General features: G+C 52.3%; 1 protein-coding gene across 3 annotated transcripts in view; it reads left to right on the top strand.

Annotated features, from left to right (window-relative positions):
- The window catches only part of EYA2 (EYA transcriptional coactivator and phosphatase 2), a 172027-nt gene that overhangs the window by 67271 nt on the left and 86754 nt on the right, over positions 1-18002 (top strand). For 2 of the 3 annotated variants that reach the window (XM_058679727.1, XM_004586086.2), the window contains exon 2: positions 14713-14840. In XM_058679727.1, coding sequence (XP_058535710.1) covers positions 14723-14840 — 118 coding nt within the window. In that variant the 5' untranslated portion in view covers positions 14713-14722. Of the gene's footprint in view, positions 1-14709; positions 14841-18002 lie in introns of those variants that run through there. The other variant, XM_058679728.1, reaches the window with a different exon arrangement.

The raw sequence follows: 18002 nt of genomic DNA, 5'->3' as shown, positions 1-18002 counted from the left end.
AGCCAGGCAGCCCCAGTGCAGGCTCAGGGGTGATCCTGGTGGGAGCAACTGTAATGCATCCAACTCAGGACACTCCAGGAGCCATGAGGGATGGGGGCTTAGCAAAAGGACGGAGACCTGTGCGTGGCTGCAGTCCCCAATGTGCACGGCCAGCAGCTGAGCTGGATCTAAAGCCACATAACCTGTGAACGCCAAGGCAACTTTAGGGTTTGAATCCCCCTGGGGTGCCTGCATGTGAGTGCTCAGGGTCAAGTGCTCAGACCCAAACCTGGCTAAGAGGTCACCTCTTTCCACAGGTGAGCCACGGACACTACTGTTGAAGGTTGAACAGGAATGCATACTCCAAGCTAGGTTCATGGCCAAGGCCAGCTCGCTCCTGTGCAGCAATAGCCCCATTTAGAAGAACTTGAGACATCAAATTGGGTCTTTCTGTGGCCCTTCAAATCCTTAGTCACTTCACCCTAGTTCTGATTGAGACTTTGAGGCCCAGGGATTAGGGAGGGAGAGAGAAAGCAGAGTTGCTTGGCACTCCAGGACGTAGGGCCACCCACAGCCTCGAGTGGGGGAAGGTCATGGCCCCCAGGGCTTCGTAGGTCCTGAGTCTGACCTCATGGACCTTGCTGGCTCGTGCAGAGCTGTTTGTATTGGCACACAGTGGAGCTAGGTGACCCCACCCGGTCAGTTCGGGCCCGGACTTGTTTAACTCTCCTGTGGTTGGCACAGCCTCGCCCCAGCTTGGCTGCCACCCGCCAGGCCTGGCCCTACAAGCCCTTGCTAGGCTGTGTTTGTCCAGTCAAGGTTGACAAACTTCCTCAGCCACCGTCTGTTGACTTTTGCGGGAAGTCCTGGCACCTAGCACTGCTGTGGATGCTTCTCACGGGGCTTGGTCTCTTCCTGGCCGAGTGGAGTTGGCGAAGAGGGCAGAGAAGCAGACTGCTCCTGCAGGATCCAGCCAGTGCCAGTGTGGGCTGGGGCAAGGCCAGAGGCAGAGTGGTCATTCCGTGGTTGTGGCTCTTATGAGCCCCAGACCACCAGAAAATGCCATGTTGGAATTAATGAATGAAGAGTGAATGAATGGGGCCCGGCGGCGTGGCCTAGCGGCTAAAGTCCTCGCCTTGAAAGCTCCGGGATCCCATATGGGCGCCGGTTCTAATCCCGGCAGCTCCACTTCCCAGCCAGCTCCCTGCTTGTGGCCTGGGAAAGCAGTTGAGGACGGCCCAATGCATTGGGACACTGCACCCGCGTGGGAGACCCGGAAGAGGTTCCAGGTTCCCAGCTTCGGATCGGCGTAGCATCAGCCCGTTGCGGCTCACTTGGGGACGGAAGATCTTCCTCTCTGTCTCTCCTCCTCTCTGTATATCTGGCTGTAATAAAATGAATAAATCTTTTTAAAAAAAAGAGTGAATGAATGAACTGTTCTAACAGGGGCAGGAGCAGGGCGAGCCCATCTTCGAGTCTTTCAAATTTCATTCATTCCTTTATATGTTCATGTTCGTTCCGCAATGGTCCATCTGCACCTGTTCTGTGCCAAGCACTGTTCTAAGCACAAGGGATGGAGCAGGAACAGTCTGGGATCACTTTCTCTGCCACGGGGCACAGGAAGGGCTCAGGCAATGAGATGCAGGTGGGCTGGGTGTTTGCGTAGTGCTCGAGATGCCCACGTCCCATACCAGAGTTTCGGAGTCAAGCTGCAGCTCCACTTCTGAGCCACCTGCCTGCTCATGAACTCCCTGGGAGCTGGGAGGCAGCCGATGGTGCTGCAAGCACTTGAGTCCTTGCTGGCCACAGGAGAGGCCTCACTGGAGTTGCTTGGCTCCTTCGCCTGGCCCAGCCCCGGCTGTTACAGGCATGTGGGGGCAAGAGGCAGCAGATGGGAGAGCGCTCTTTGTCTTTCAGATTGAAAATGAAAATAATAAATTAGCACACTACAAGTGTTAGTGACATATGTGATTTAAGATGTTCTAGTAGCCACATTAAAAACTTTTTTTTTTAAAGATGCTTTATGGGCCCGGTGCAGTAGCCTAGCAGTTAAAATCCTCAACTCACATGCCCATATGGGTGCTGGTTCATGTCCTGGCTGCTCTACTTCCTATCCAACTCCCTGCTTGTGGCCTGGAAAAGCAGTCGAGGACAGCCCAAAGCCTTGGGACCCTGTACCCATGTGGGAGACCCAGAAGAGGCTCCTGGCTCCTGGCTTTGGATCAGCTCAGCTCTGGCTGTTGTGGCCACTTGGGGAATGAATCAGTGGACGGGAGATCTTTCTGTGTATCTGGCTTTCCAGTGGAAATGAATAAATCTTGAAAAAAATTTATTTAATCATCAAAAACACCTCAATATATAATTGCTATTTTTAAAGAAAATGTTTATTTTTGCTGGAAAATCAGATAAGGAGAAAAAAGAAAAGGAAGGAGATAGAGAAATCTTCCGTATACTGTTTCATTCCCCAAATGGCCACAATGGCCAAAGCTGAGCTGATCTGAAGCCGGGAACCAGGAGCTTCTTCCGGGTCTCCCACATGGGCCCAGGGTCCCAAGGCTTTGGGCCGTCCTTAACTGCTTTCCCAGGCCACAAGCAGGGAGTTGGATGGGAAGCAGAGCAGCCAGAACACAAACTGATGCTCATATGGGATGCTGGCGCCTGCAGGTGGTGGATTAGCCTGTTCAGCTGCCACCACACCAGCCCCTTAAAATTAATAATGCCTTCTTTTACTTTTTTTTTTTTACTAAGTCTCTAAACTCTGATGTTTGTTAGGACATGGGTCAGGTTGCAAGGAGCCACTTGGGACCCCATCTTGCTCCTGGTTGCTGTGATAGAGTCTAAAGGGAGAGCTGAATGTCTTATAGTGAAATATCAGCTGCTAACCACAATGGCAAGAAAGGCCAAGATCAGAATGCAGTGAGAACTAGTCGGGTCGAGGAGGGAGATGCTGCTAGTGTGACAGCCAGCAGGACTTCCTGGAGGCAGTGATGTTGTGACGTTTATGCAGGTGGAGAGGAATGCATGCCAAGGAGAGGGTGCACTGGTGTGCCAAGGCCTCAAGGCAGCGAGGAGCTTGCTGGTTCCCAGGGACCCCAGGGAAAACATGGGTGTCGCAGGAAGATGGCCGAATAGGCTTGGGAGGGGAGTGGTCAGGAGGAGCCAGGCGCCATGAAGCAGTACTCCTCCTGCAGTGTGGCCTGCTAGAATAAGGACAGCTGGCACACAGAGCATCAGCCCATCTGCTGCTGTTGCACACACATCTGGTAGGCTGCCTCTGGGACAGCCCAGCAGCCCTTGCTCCCTTCTGGGCCACCAGAACCAAAAGGGATGGAGGAAGACTGCTAGATCATGCCCTTTGGTCAGGGAGTGGTCCTGCCTGTGCCAGCTGGTGGGATCTGCCCAGTGGTGGTGACACCTCCTTCCTTCATGCTCGGACAGGGCTGTGTTAGGTTGTATCTCTTGGAGCTGTGGCAGGTGCACTGGTGCAAGGTGCTGACTGGGGCGATGACATTGCTGAGCCATCTAGACCAGCAGCAGCAGGTGTGTTGTGGGCTGGGACAGCTCACATCTGTGCCTTGTGCCGTGATGCGCCTTGTGTGGCATGAGGTCAGGAAGAGCCAACGCAGACCTGGCACTTGCCACATGCAGACATTCTGCCAAGCCCTTTGCCCCTCTTTGTCCCTTGGGAGGTGGGTGCCAGGGCACTAGCTGTGTTTGGGGGAACTTTACCTTGCTGTTGATGTAAATGGCTTAAACCTCTCCTCCCTGGATGCGTACCTGACAATCTTCCTTTAAAAGTCTGGTGCTGTTAATCAACTTTGGCTATTGACCATCAGTCAGTAGTCCACGTGTAGTATCATCGGCTCTGTGCACCAAGTCCATCGCTGTGGGACAGTGACGGGGTGGGGGGCAAATGATTCTTTGTTGTGGGGCTGTGCCATGCCTGACAGGGAACTGAGTGGCATTTCTGGCCACCAGGGTGGTAAAAGAATGCCTGCAGTGTGCCATGGCCCCAGTGGTACCGTCAGAAACATCTCCAGGTGCTGCAGATGTCCCTGGAAGACAAACTCATCTCCTCCAGAGGACCCAGGCTCTAAATGATGGCCTGCAGCAGCCTGCGATGGAGCTGTGTGTCTTCAGGAGGGTTGTGAAGCCTTTCTGATCCTCAGTTTGCTCATCTGTAGAATGGGGCAACCCGGTTATTTACCTCCTGGGTTATTTTAAGGATTAGGTAGACCAACATTGCCAAGTATGTCAAATCCTTTCTGGTGAGTTCTCTTCCTCTGTTCCAGCCCTGTTACTGCTCTGGGTACTTGGCTTAGTCCCCGCAGGGTACCACATGGCTATGTGGCCAAGTGGCTTTTTTCTGTAGTAGCTGCTATTTCGGAAATGCCCCGGTTTTCCTCCCTCTCCTGGCCTCTGCGGAGGGAGCTGGAGTCTTCAGCTGTCAATCAGCATTGATTTGTTTGGTCCTGGGGCCATCTGGCTGTATCTGCAGAGGGTTATCAATCATTGTGACATGGGACGAGAGCAGCTGCTGGCATTGGAGGGGACAGGAGATCTCGCAGTTGCCACAGAGCCTACAGCTGCACGAGTCTTCCTGGCCTGGATCAGCTGTGCTCAAAGCATGCGTCGTCCCATAGCAGAGTGGGAGGTGTGCCCTGCTCCCTGTCTGTGTCGTTCCCTGCAGAAAACGTGCTTCCTTCCTGGGGTGGAAGACGGAGTTGGTTCTGCATCCTGCTCCGTTCCAAGTGCTTTCCAAGCAATCAATCACTTCATCTTCCCAGCAGCCTAAGGAGTCGGCTGCTGTCTTCAGTCCCATTTGACAGATGAGAAAACCGAGGCAGAGAAGTCACACACGACCCCACGAGTAGTCAGCATTGGAGGGCTGGAGCCTGAGACCCTACTTGGTCCCCATGCTGCCACAGGTTCTTGCTGGCCCCGCCCATCTCACAAGCTGGCTGGGAGCAAGTGCTAAGCAAGTGTGCAAGTATTGTCAGCCTCATGAATCTCTCTGGGGGCACGTCAAAGAGACTCCTGGGATGACGAAAAGGCTGAGGCGTGGCCAGCACAGGCTTGCCTCCGAGGCAGCCCGCAGTCCTTTTGTTCTCCCGGCTGTCCATGCCTGCTGACAGCACAAATAAAGTTTAGACAAAACTCAGTTGTTCCAATGCTTTACTTCTGATGTTCATTTACTCTTCACCTTTCTGCACTGTCTTCCACTTGTGCCCTTTGCCCCAGTTACAGTGCCCTGCTTCTCACACTTCAGAACAAGCCTAGCCACAGTCCAAGTGGGGGGCTAGGTCATGGCTATGGCTACGGCCATGGCAAACGAGGGGACATTGGCAAGTGGGGACTGATGCCAAAGCCAGATTCTCGAGCCGGCTCTGCCTGCCACTCCCACCCACTCTAGCAGCCACTGCCACACCTTTGGCACTCGCCACCTGCCCCTGGCAAAGGCAGGCTCCTCCTGCAGCAAGCGTCGCTGGTGTTTCATTTGGTGCTTTATTTGGTTTGGGGTTTGGCTTTTTTCTTTTTCTTTTTTTAATGGCTCTGCATGAGAAATATTCTATAAAACTCTGTGTTTTGCTCCAGGGCCCAGCTGCACTCAAGCAGAAATCCAGCAGAACGTGTGTGGTCCTGTCCCATATGTCGCCACACACTGGGTGCTTTTTGGAAGGCCACCTCTTGGGAAACTAGGGGATATTGCAATACGTGGCGCACAAAGCAGGCATCTGAACTTGCCTCTTAGGTTTAACATTTTTTAGATCCGCTCTCCAGAAGTCACATCTTGTGGGATTCCATCTAGATTCCATTCTTACAGTGGCAGCTTAGATATGGGAGCGGGTCAGTGTTTGGGGGAAGAGCCGGAGGGGAGGGAGTGCCTGGGTCGGGTTGCATGAGGCCGTTCTTGCGGTAAGAGACTCGCTGTCTGTTGTGATGACAGCATTGGTTCCACAGATTCACACATGGGACCATGACACACAGAGCTATGCACCTGCAGCTCCAAGGTCACCTTCCTGGTTTTGATGCTCAGCAGTGGTTACCCTTGAGGTAATCCCCCCGGGAGGGCAGGATGAAGGGTGCCTAGGACCCCGCTGGGCTGTCTGTGGCACTCCCTTGTAGAATGTGCAATTATATCCAAATTGAGAGTTGGAAATAAGTCCCACAGGCAGCAAAGGTCTAACTAGCAGACCCTTGTTCAGGAGGCTTCCGGGGACAAGGGAACCAGGGGTGGGCATTTAGTGCAATAGTAAGATGCCCCTTCTGAGGTCTGCATCCCATATCGGAGTGGCTGGGTTTGCGTCCCAGCACTGGCCCCCAATTCATGTTTCCACCTTGGGGGGCAGCACATGAAAGTGCCAGTAGTTGCATGGCAGACCCACATGGAGCGCCAGGCTCCGGGCTTCAGTGTGCAACCTGCAGACCTGCAACCAGATGGCCACCAACAGCCCCTCCTGGTGGACACCTTCAATGCACATGCCCAGTGGGAAAGAGGGCATCTCATTGGTCCCTGCTGACTCAGGTGATCCTAGCTCCTGAGCCAATTCCTGGAGTCATGAGAGATGCTGATTGCAGGGGCAGGGAAGGAGCCTGGTATTAGGGTCAGCCCTGCCCAGGGCCACAGGAGCCAAAGGGGGCTGCCTGGACAGAACCTGCTATTCACATCCCTTGCCTTCTTACACTGTGACTTTCTCTCTGGACAAGTCTACCCTCGACACCTGCTTTCTTAGCTCTGGCAGGCCCAGCACAGGCAGGACAGACAGGCTGGACCTAACAGCCTAGTGACCATCAGTAAAGGCTCACCTGTGTGGTCAGACCACTGTTCCTTCAGGGATGGCCTGGGGAACATCCCACTCCCACACACCTTGAATGTGTCCATGTGTCCTATATACAGTATTAAAGCTAAAGAAAGGGAAAACGTGGGGTCTCTTACTGAGGTCTGGGGAGGCTAGGCAGGTTACATGAATAGGTACCATGTCTCAGATGGTGGCCGTGGCCAACAGGCAGATGTCAGACGAGTGGGTGTGTTCATTCAGCCAGCATTTTTTTGTGTCACACCACATAGAATTATCAAACAACTTCCCAGGGCCAGGCCTCAGAGGAGAGTCTGGGAATACAGTAATAATGGCGGGCTAGCCAGATGAAGTTGCCACCCCGGGGAAGGGAGGTGGACGTGGACGCCTGTGAGAGGGGCTGGGTCCCTCATGCCAGAACAGAGACCTCCGAGGGCTGAGGGAAGAACATGCAAAGGCCTAGTGTCTGCTAGGTACACAGAGTGAGGGGAAGCCAAAGTGCTGGCAGATGACACTAGGAAAGAAGGCGGATGGAGGCTGTGCTCCAAAACCTCCGCTTTATTCTAAGGGTGAGGCAGAGTGGCACAGGTCACAAGACAGGGGGGTGTATGCATGTGTGTGTGGTGGGGGCTCTAGTCCCTGCTGTCAGCTGCTGCTACGGAGGTGGATGCCAGGCCATGGAGTATTCCAGGGAAGAGTGTGGTGGCCAACCCTAACAACCACCGTGGAAGTGAACTTGGTGGGACCTGATGATGCTTGAGACACAGGAGGCCAAGGAAGAGAGGACTGGGCCCAATCCTAGGCTTTGGGTACAAGCACCTGCCCCCACGGACCTGGGAGAGACCGAGGCTATGTCAGAATCACTTGGGGGTGGCTGAAGTGGCTCGGGCCACAGCTGCTGTCCATGTCACGTGAGCCCTCAAAGGCTGTCCACAGTCCCCACCGGAGGCCGAAGCAGTCTGTCCTTGCCCACCTGGCAGGCAGGCGCTGCCTGGACCGGGGTGGCAGGCAGTGTGAAATGGTGAGCGGCTGCTGCCTGGGACCCCTCCCTCTGCTGTAGATCCTGGCCAGCCTTTGAGGCCGCCCTGCCCCCACCCTCCAGCTGTCATCTCTCAGGCTTCCCCAAGGCTCCCCCGCCCCTGGGGACAGGGGTGGTGACAACGGTAACAAATGGTGTGAACTGCCAGCAGAAGCCGGCCCAGAAGGAGGCAAAGAGGTGGGGGCTGGGGGAAGGCACTCCCCCTCCCTCACCCACAACGACCTCTCTTTTCCTGCCCTGCCCCGGGCTGTGCCAAGGCAGCTGCGGTGGGGTTGCACGACAGCACAAGGTGGGCAAGAAATCTGTTTATTTCTTTATCTTGTAAGTTGATGCCGCGGCTTTGCTGCCTTGCTCTGCCTCTGTGCAGGGGAAGCTCTGTACTTCTCCTCCCCCCAGGCCCAGACCTCTCTCTTCCCTCCCAGCTGCCAGGAGAATAAACTGGGCTCCTATTTCAGGTCATTGTGAAGAAGGGAGGGAAGAGGCTGGAATGTGAGTAAAGCCTGCCACTGCTTCCACCCACCCCCACCCCCACCCCCCCTGCTCAGCGAGGCCTGTCATCCCTCCTGCCCCTGGGCAAAGCTGCAGGAGAACTCCTCCCACCCCACACACCATAGGAGGAGCCATGGTTTCCAGGTGATCCCGTGGCAGCCCCCGGTGTCTCCCCGCAGTGAACTGACTGCGTTGCCAGCTTCTGTCTGTGTGCCTACAAAGCCTGTGCCAGGAGCTGCACCTCGCTGAACACCACCGGCTTGTGCCTCCTCCCATGCTTTCCCAGACACCCTGGCAGTAAGAGTAACCGTCGGCCTCCCTTGCCTCAGGGCTGAGTCTGCAGAAAACTACACAGACTTGCCCCATGGCTCTGCAGCCTTGGTGGGATTTGAACCCTCAGAGCAGATGAGTGTATGGTTTGGAGGCTTCTAGAACCCCATGGGACGTTTGTCGACATGGTTGAGAGCACAGATCCTAGAGCCGGCTATGTCACAGTCGCAGTCCCAGCCCGGCAGGTCACTCTAAACCCTGTTTTCTGCATGGCTACCTGCTTCTCAGGGGGAAATACACCAATCCTGGTGGAAAGTTCTAGGTCCCAGAGTTGACGCTCTGTGAGTGTGAGCCGTTTGGCTCTCCACAGCCTGTGTGAGTGAGCCCCCAGCACTTCAGTCCCATCCCCCCACCCCAGAACCGGTCCTCATTCTGGGGGCGGGAGGGCGGTCCTTGCTTTGCTCAGCACCCAGAACTGCGTTTCATAGGAAATGCAGAGTAGATCGTTGTATCTCCCAGGGTGCGTGAGAGAATTGAAGGAGATCACGGAAGGGAATCAGGGCTATCACCTGGCACGTGATAGGCAGGCGCTTGGGGAACAAGAGCCACCACTAGAAGCTGTGGGAGGGCGTTGGCAACTCCAGTGCCCCAGTTGCTCTGTGGGTCACCATGCACTTCTGCAAGTCAGCAGCCCTTGTAGCTGTGGCCATGGCCCACGGTGGCCGAGGACAGTTGAGGCAGGGCCCTGTGTGCTGCGTGACAATATCTTGCTGACTTGACCTTGCTGCCTTATGATTGGCAAGGACCAATTTTGATTACTGTATCCTGGTAGCTTGGTTCCTTTAACGTTATTCTGTATTCCTCTAAATTTCTCATTCTAACAATGTTTGCTGTTTTTAGTCTATTTGGACTTGCTCCAGATTTCCTTTTTTTTTTTTTTTTTTTCCTAAAAAAGAGAGAGAAGGAGAGAGAGGAATCTTTCATTTGTTGGTTCACTCCCCAAATGACCTGGATGGCCAGAGCTGAACTGATTTGAAGCCAGGAGCCAGGAGCTTCTTTTAGGTCTCCCTTGTGGAGACCTAGGACTTGGACTATCCTCTGTTGATTTCCCAGGTTCCTTAGCAGGGCACTATTTCAGAAGCAGGGCAGCTGGAACTCGAACAGGTGTCCGTGTGGGATGCCAGCACCATATGAGGAGGCTTAACCTACTACACCACTGTATCAGCCCCAGCTTCCTTTCTTCTGCCATGTCCAACCTGTTGAGTTCTGAATGTTAATGATTTAGTTTTCTGTAAGTGCCATTAGATTTTTGTTTCAAGATTCTGAATCTCTGTCTTAAGTATGTTTTCTTGGTCATATTCTTGCACTTATTTGAAAGTATGTGCAGGACTGCTCCCATATTTGATTCTCCTGTGGGTTTATTTGGAGTTTCGTTGTCGTTTTATCATTGGTTTTTGATCATTTGTTCTTGCCTTCTTGTGTGCCCAGTAGTTTTGAGTTGTGGAGAGGTGAGGCCTTCCCTTAAAGACAGGAAGGTTAATTTTTCTTACAAGTGCTGATGGTTGAGGTAAATCACTTAGGTCAACACAGGATTAAAATGTCTTTAGGCAGGATCTACTTAGTAACCCTGTATCCCACTGTAACCCTTTGGCAGTCTCCCTTCAAAGCCTAGGGAAGGGGATGGCTTGCAACCTAGCAGTTAGAGCAGCAGGTGCTTATTGGAGCACCTGCGTTCAAGTCCCTGCTGCCCTACCATGCCCACCCTGGAAGGTGGGAGATGGTGGTTCAGGTAGCTAAGAGTGGAAGTTCTGACTCTCAGCATTGGCTGGGACCAACCCCAACCAGTTCAGGCATCTGGGCGTGAACCAGCTGATGTGAACTTTCTGTCTCACAGCCTCTGCCTTGCCTATACATAAATGCATCACTGTTAGAAGTGTGGGGTGTCTCCCAAGGCCTCTCCTCTTTAGAGGGTCAGGAACTCCAGCTTTTGCTTATGATTGCTGAGGTTGCCCAAAGCCCTGCTAGGTTCTTGCCTTCTCAGCTTGCGTTCTCCTAACTTTAACGCGCTCTCACCCCGGCCAGCCTAGATGTCGGCACCTGCTGTGACATCATAGCATTCCTGTCATGATCACGTTTCTAACCCATTGTTTTAGCCCTGGACTCCAGTTCTCCCCTCCAGAACCCACAGAGACTGGAAAACTAAGCCACCACCTTTGCTCTGCTTTTTTTATAAAGTAGGAAATGTCTTGAGGGGAAAAGTGGCAGAGTCAGACTTAATCCACTTCCCTGAGAGGCCTTAATATGGGACTGGGATTGTGGCACTGTGGTAGGGCCGCTGTTGGTGATGCCAGGATTGTGGCACCATGGGTAGGGCCATTGTTGGTGACGCCAGGATCCCATCTCAGAGTGACAGTTGAATCCTGGTGGTTCTGCTTCCAATCCAGCCTCCTGCTAGTGTCCCTGGGGAAGCACTAGAATTTGACCCAAGAACTTGGGTGTCTGCAGCCCTGTGAGAAACCAGGTTAGGGTTCCTGGCTTTTGGACTCAGCTTGGCCCAACCCTGGCCGTGGTGGGTATTTGGGAGTGGACAAGCAGGTCAGAAAGAGAGCTCTACCCATCTCTTTTCTCTGTATCACTCTGACTTGCAAATACGTAAGTCATTCATCGAAAGCAATTTTGCTAGTTTGTGTTTTTGAGAGAATATAGGAATAAGAGAAGAACTTTGACATCTAAAAATCAACAATGAGTGAGATATCTAGACTCTACAAGGCATTCCACAAATCAAGAAGAAACTGCAGGATGGGGAGAGGGGTCAAGAAGGGAGCAGGAGAAAACAGAAGGGAAATGGATGAGATAAAGGATATTGATAGTTGCTCAAAACTCATGAAGTCCCATGTCAGTATCTGCTCACTTGTACTAGTACTCACAAAAAACACAACCAAACATTACAGCTCCTGTTTTTCATCCATTAGAAAGAGATAGGCAGTGCCAAGTGTTACCAGGAAACTAGGAAACTGGAGCCTTGTGCGTGTCAGCGTGGGGGAGGGAACGGGATCTGGAATAGCACAGGAATCAGGAAGAACAGTCAGCTGGGACTTGGTCAAGTTCAATTCACATGTCAACACAGAACTCCTCTTTATATAAAGATTTCAAAGCATATAAATGTGGCTAGATAGACATAAATGTATTTTTAAGTGAAGATTCATGAAGCTGTTCAGTGCAGTTTTGTTTACAAAGCCGAGAGGTGAAGGACCCCCAGATACCCAGTGCTTAAACAATGTGCAAATGCCATGGAGTGGGTACAGAGGACGCAATTCCATGAGCTAGACATCCACTCAGTGTCCCACAAAAGGACTTCAAGAAGTTTATGGAAATATGAAAGAGAAGTTGATTTTAGTGCTGAAAATTTTTGAAATCCATTCATTCAAAGAGTTCATGAAAAACATATGATAAAACCATGTATGGATTTTTTAAAGGGATTTATTTGTTTATATTTGAAAGGCAGGGTTACAAAAAAAAAGAGAGGTCTTTCATCCACTAATTCATTCCCTGAATGGCCATAGTGGCTGGAGCTGGTCCAAAGCCAGGAGCCAGGAGCTTCGTCTGGACATCCCACGTTGGTACAGGGGCCCAAGCATTTGGACCATGCTCCTTTGCTTTCGCAGACACATTTGCAGGGAGCTGGATCACAAGTGGAGCAGGCAGGACTAGCACCGGTGCCCATATGGGATGCCAGCACTACAGGCAGAAGATCAGCCTGTTGAACCACTATACCAGCCTCTGTGGATTTTATAAAATTCTGTATTCCCTCTACCTTTTGAAATATGCATGTGCATGCTTTTTGAAATCAGTGAAACTGAAAACACAAAGCCTAAAAACCAGGAGGAGATGCCATACTCAGCACTGTTCCTGTCCATCCCAGCTATGTATGAAGCAACGCGGCATTGATTTCCAAGAGGCGGATCTGTGTCATTGGTACATCGGAGGTGCTGCCTGGGGTAAGGTGGAGAATGGAGATCCACGGAGGAAGGGAATCATTCCAGCTCGTAACCCTTCCCTCCCTTCCCTCTCTCGTCTGCTCACATCCAGTAGACGTTCACTGGGTGACAGAAAGAAGAAAATGACCAATCGTCATCCAGACTTGGCCTTTGGGGATCTTTGGCAAGGCTTAAAGGAGAACACACCAAAGGCTTTCATAGCAATCCTCTGTCCCGAAGTTAAAACCCACAAGCTCAATCCTGCTGTCCTGTGAATTCAGCGTGCGCTGTTTGGATGAGTTCTTAACAATGACATCAACACTTGATAAAATCAATGTGCATGTGACCAGTGGAGGCTATCTTGTCCCACTTCTGCCTCCTTCTCAGCAGGCTCTTGGGTGAATTACAAAAGGCCATGGGTCCAGGTCGAGGAGGGATGTAAGACAGTCAGGAGTGGTGGAGACTGTGGCTAACCAGAGAACCACAAACATGACCGCTTTGAGCAGCTGCTACTCACCATACCCTCCTCCGTTCCCCTCTTGCTCCAGTGGCCACCGTGAACACGCATGGCAATGTTCTCCCATTTCTCAGAGAAGTTGACAAATCTTCATTTCTGTGGGAAATTGCCTAGTTTTCCAATATTGACAAGAGCTTGTTGTTTTGAAGGGAAGAGAGCGCAGGTCCTTGTGTGTGCATGGGTGTGGCTGTCGAGCGGACAGTGCGCTGCCTGGGCTGGTGTGGAGGTCATTGCCGTGGTGCACCTCGCTGTCTGTTTTAGTCTTGGATTGCCCGCACATACTCCCCAGGGGGACGGGAACGAGGCGGAATCCTGTGCACCGCTGGGCAGCAGTTGCAGGCTTTCTGCTCTTGGCCACGCCCCAGGCAGCATACAGGGGTGCTCTAAAGGAAAAGGACATGGGCCTGCCTCCCTGCACTTGGGGAAGAAGAAAACTGGCCCGTGGACATGGGCATGGTAGGACCCAGCGTGTGAAGACACAAACTCTAGAAGGTGGTTTGTGTGGAATTAAGAGTTTCTGTCCTCGATGTGGAGAGCTGCAAGAGACTTCTGGCTTCAGCCTAGCACTGTGCTGGCCATTGTGGCCATCTGGGGAGTGAACCAGCAGATGGAAGACCGACATCTCCCTCTCCCCTCTCCTTCTCCCTTCCCACTCTCCCCTTGCAATTCTCACTTTCAAATAAATAAATCTTTAAAAACAGAAAAGAAAGTAGCCATGGACAGCAAGCAGAGCTGTGTTCTGATACAACATCCTTCCAGATAGAAGCGTGAATTTCCCATCACTTTCACATGTCTTAAAATCGTTCCCTCCTTATGATCTTTCTTTAACCACTGAGACATGCAAAACCATCCTTGGCTCATGGGTCATGCAAGCCAGGCAGCAAGCTGCACCTGGCCAGACTGATGTACTATAGGCACAAAGGAGACCCCAGAGTACCACTTCCTCCAGATCCCATCCTCTCCTCCCACCAAGCTAGCCATCCTCCTAAAACGTATTTATCCTTCCTGTATCCATCCATCCATCATCTTACTGCGTGAAGCCACATCTCAGCTGTGTGTTTTGTGGGTGTGAGTGGGTGATAGTGATGTGTGGGCTTTGGGGTTCCATAGGAAGAACATTACATCGTGCGTCCCCAGGGACTTGTTAAAAATCACAGATCACAGGTGCCTTTTGAGCCACCAGTGCAGATAATACCACGTCTATCTTCCTCTCTTCAATGTCAAGTTCTCTCTGCCCCTCCCCACCACCGTGCCCCCCTCCCAGTCTCTGGTCTTTTAGAATCTATACTTCCTCTTCATCTGTTTGTCCCTTCCTCACTGGGACATTGCCCTCAGCCACTCCAGCTTGTTCAGGTGACCTTTAGAATGACCCAGAGTCCAGTGTTTTCACTGGTAGGGTGGACAAGAGGCAAACACCCCGAGCAGGTGGGTGTACCCATGACGGGGGAGTGAAGCCTTGATTTCCATTCTTCATTTCCCTGGGATGCGAAGTTGAGCACATATTCATGCTGCCACAGAACGCGTAAGAAGGCTGGGTTGCAGCAGTCAGCTTCACTACTTAGCCCTCAGGGGAAGAGAACTCAGAATCGTGAGGAAGCCTGCATAATTAAAGAATAAATTATGTTGCCCTTTGTTTTCATCCAGGTACAAGGAAATGCTAGAACTAGTGATCTCACCCAGCCTCGCCGCAAACAGCCACTGCCCGGATAAACCCACGGGGGACGGAGCTGCTGCTGCCACTGCCGCTGGGCAAACACCAGGGGACCACAAAGGTAGGCCCTGGAGGGCATTGTGATGGGCAGTCCGTGCACTGCTGCAGGTTTCGGGAGGGACAGACAGGTGCACAGCATTTCTCAGGATGAGTTTCCTTGTCATGGCCGTGGAGGCCTCTGGACCAAGACGTGGGCACATGGCACCACACCCTCTCTCTCCGTCTGAGGGACTGGTGGGCTCTGCTCTCTCGCCCAGGCTCCAGGTTCAAAGGGTGCTGACCCCCCACCACAGGCCAGAGTCATGTAGTCTTCACCTCGTGGGGGCAGGGCAGGCTGTCAGTGGCAGGGCAGGAACTTGACTGGGTTGAAGCAGGCATCCAGGAAGTGAGACTGAAAGTTGTTTGAGATGTTGCTGGCAGGTGGAGGCAGCCTGACTAGTTCTGGCTGGGACAATTGCAGCTATTGTTTGGGGCGCTGTGCTGCAATGCCCAAGCAACAACTTTAACCCTTGATTCGGCCAGCCTTGGGGCTGAGATCCCAGGATGCTTTTAGGAACAGCCACCTTTCTGTGAGTCACTCTCAGCATCATGATGACTTTTCACCCACGTGCAGGGCAGGAGACTGGAGTAACCCCTTTAAGGTCCCGGACTTGGTGCAGAGAGTCCCCTATTCTAGCATGCTGGCCCACCTATGCCAGCCACCTGTGCCCTGTTTGGAAAGAGTCATCATCTTCTGTCTGGGGTTGAGCCCAAGTCGACTCAAAGCTATCTGTATTTCAGAACCAGGAATGATGGGAAAGGGAATCCAGTGGGAGATCCAGGTCTGAGCCCCAGCCCCTCTGTACCCAGCCAAATGAGCTTAGGCAATGAGCGTCGGTTCTCCCATCTGTCAAATGGGGCGTAATAAGGACTGGGGCTAGGAGCTGGGAGCCCCGTCTAGGTCACTCCGTGCCGGCATGCACCCTGCTAGTTGAGCTGTCACCTCTCCTGGTGTGCGCTAGCAGGAGTCTTAAATCAGAAGTGGAGCTTGTTGGACTTGAACTCAGGCATCTGATGAAGAATGTGCACATCACATGTGGCATGTTAACCCCTGGGTCAGATGCCTGCCTCCGGTCTGTTTTTAAGACAAATCAGTGTCCAGTCCTCAGGTAATGCATGCACACCTGAGTGCCCTTGACCGTGTCACTTCCTGGCCTACAGGAGGCCACTGTTGGATGTTTTGTGCGTGTGCTGTTGAAGACCCTTTTCCACAGAGCTACCAGTGTATGCATATGGATTTATATTATCTATGCAATGTTATGAAAATATGTGTGTGTGTACATTTACTATAGAAATTATAGTATACTTGGGGCCAGTGTTGTGGTGCAGTGGGTTAAGCAGTGATGCCGGCATCCCATATGAACACCTGTTCCAGTCCTGGCTGCTCCAGTTCCAGTCCACCTCCCTCTTAGTGAACCTGGGAGAGCAGTGGAGTTACGGCCCAAGTGCTTGGGCCTCTGCTATCCAAGTGGAAGACTCAGACAGAGCTTCTGGCCCAACCCCGGCCATTTGGGCCATTTGGGAAATAAATCAGCAGATGGAGGATCTGTCTTTCTGTGTCTCTCACTCTGTAGCTTTGGCTTTCAAACTAAATAGGTGTACATTACAGTCTTGCTGGGAAACAATTTGAAACACAAAAGCTGTTATCCTACATTTTCTCTACCTTGCTTTGTGTGGTCACGATATGCAGAAAGGATCCACTTCTGCCTTTGAAGTGCACACTTCCCCCAAGCCTGACCATGCCTCCTTTATTAAACCATCCCCCTTGGTTTGTTTCTGCTCTCACAGGCAATGCTGTGAGAATAACCTGTGACATACTACCATCTGAACATGTGCAGTGTCTCCTGGGCAGGTGCCGAGAACTCACCAGGCTGTGTCCTTGGGCCCCTTCCTCTTCCACTCCTTCTACTTCACCCCCGTCTCCTGTTGGGGCTGCCTGAGCTCCCTGCACAGAATGATCCTGTCATTTCTTCCCCGTCCCTCACTTAGCCCAGCAAGCTGCTGGCTGGGCCTACTGTTGGCTGTTGGGGCCCTGATGGAAAGCAAAGCCCACTCAGGGTGGGGAGGGCCTTGCTCTGCTCCCAGGGGCCTCCTGTGCCTCTCCCTACACAGCTCTCACCCCACAGCCCACATGGATGCTGTAGCCGTTGCTGCCTCACCCTGGCCCTCTGAGCCTTGGCCTTGTCTTCTGGGAAGTGATGGCTGGGTTTGTTGCCTTGTCTGTCTAGCAGACATGACGCTCTCAAACACCTGCTGTAGGTCAGGTCCCGGTGGAGGTGCTGGGAACCCACAGGGCTCCTCCCAGAGCTTCTGTCTAGTGCAGGTGGCAGGTACTAGAGGCCATCCAATAAGGACTCTCAGAGAAAGGTGATTCCACTGAACACACAAAGCAGGAATGTGGTAGACGTTGAGCGACACTGATGTCAACTGTATCTCCCCCTGCCCTCCACCAGGTACCTGTGAGGAGGCAGTTTCTGATCTGGCCTGAGACCCTGCATTTCTCATGAGCTCCCAGCTGATGCCCAGGCTGCAAATAAGCCAACCTCTTTGCTGGCCACACCTCAGGCTATCTTGGACCTTACTATGGGGCCAGGACCTGGCAATGTGCATTTCTACCTAGTCTGGCCAGGCTCCAGCCCTTGGCTATCTATTGGAATCACCTGGAAGGTGTCTTGGTTGTTGGTTTTGCATTGATTTTGGGGTATGGCCCAGGCAGGCAGTCAAGGTCATTATACACCCAGCGAGCAGAACCACCATTGTCAATGCTCAGTGCCTTCAGGACAAAGGTGGGTGTTTGTTCCTGGCTTTATACAGGGGCTCCTGGAAGTTCATGGGAAGTGGCCATTATCTTTCCATTCTATACTTCCCACAAATATTTCTGAAGCCCCCTCATGTAGATGTTTAAGCCCTTATTCCTGTTTAGCCTACAACCTGCTGGCTGAGTCATAGCTGATCCTTTGAGATTATTGATGGGTGGGTAGGTGAGGATGATGCTGAGCGATTCCAGGTAGCTGCAGTTACCTGGCTGTGAATCCTTGAGGAAGTTTCCCAGGCCATCGCTCTGCCACATTTTCTGCATCTGTAAAGGACAAGTGATGCATTATGACCTGAGAGCGATTTTCAGGATAATTGTGTGCAGTCCCTGGCTGAGGGAAACCAGGTGGAGAATGTCACCTGTGGTTCC

Source organism: Ochotona princeps, chromosome 22 (assembly GCF_030435755.1).
Source record: "Ochotona princeps isolate mOchPri1 chromosome 22, mOchPri1.hap1, whole genome shotgun sequence".
Taxonomy (NCBI): Eukaryota; Metazoa; Chordata; class Mammalia; order Lagomorpha; family Ochotonidae; genus Ochotona; species Ochotona princeps.
The sequence above is the reverse complement of the archived record's forward strand: the minus strand, read 5'-3'. Positions and strand labels throughout refer to the sequence as shown.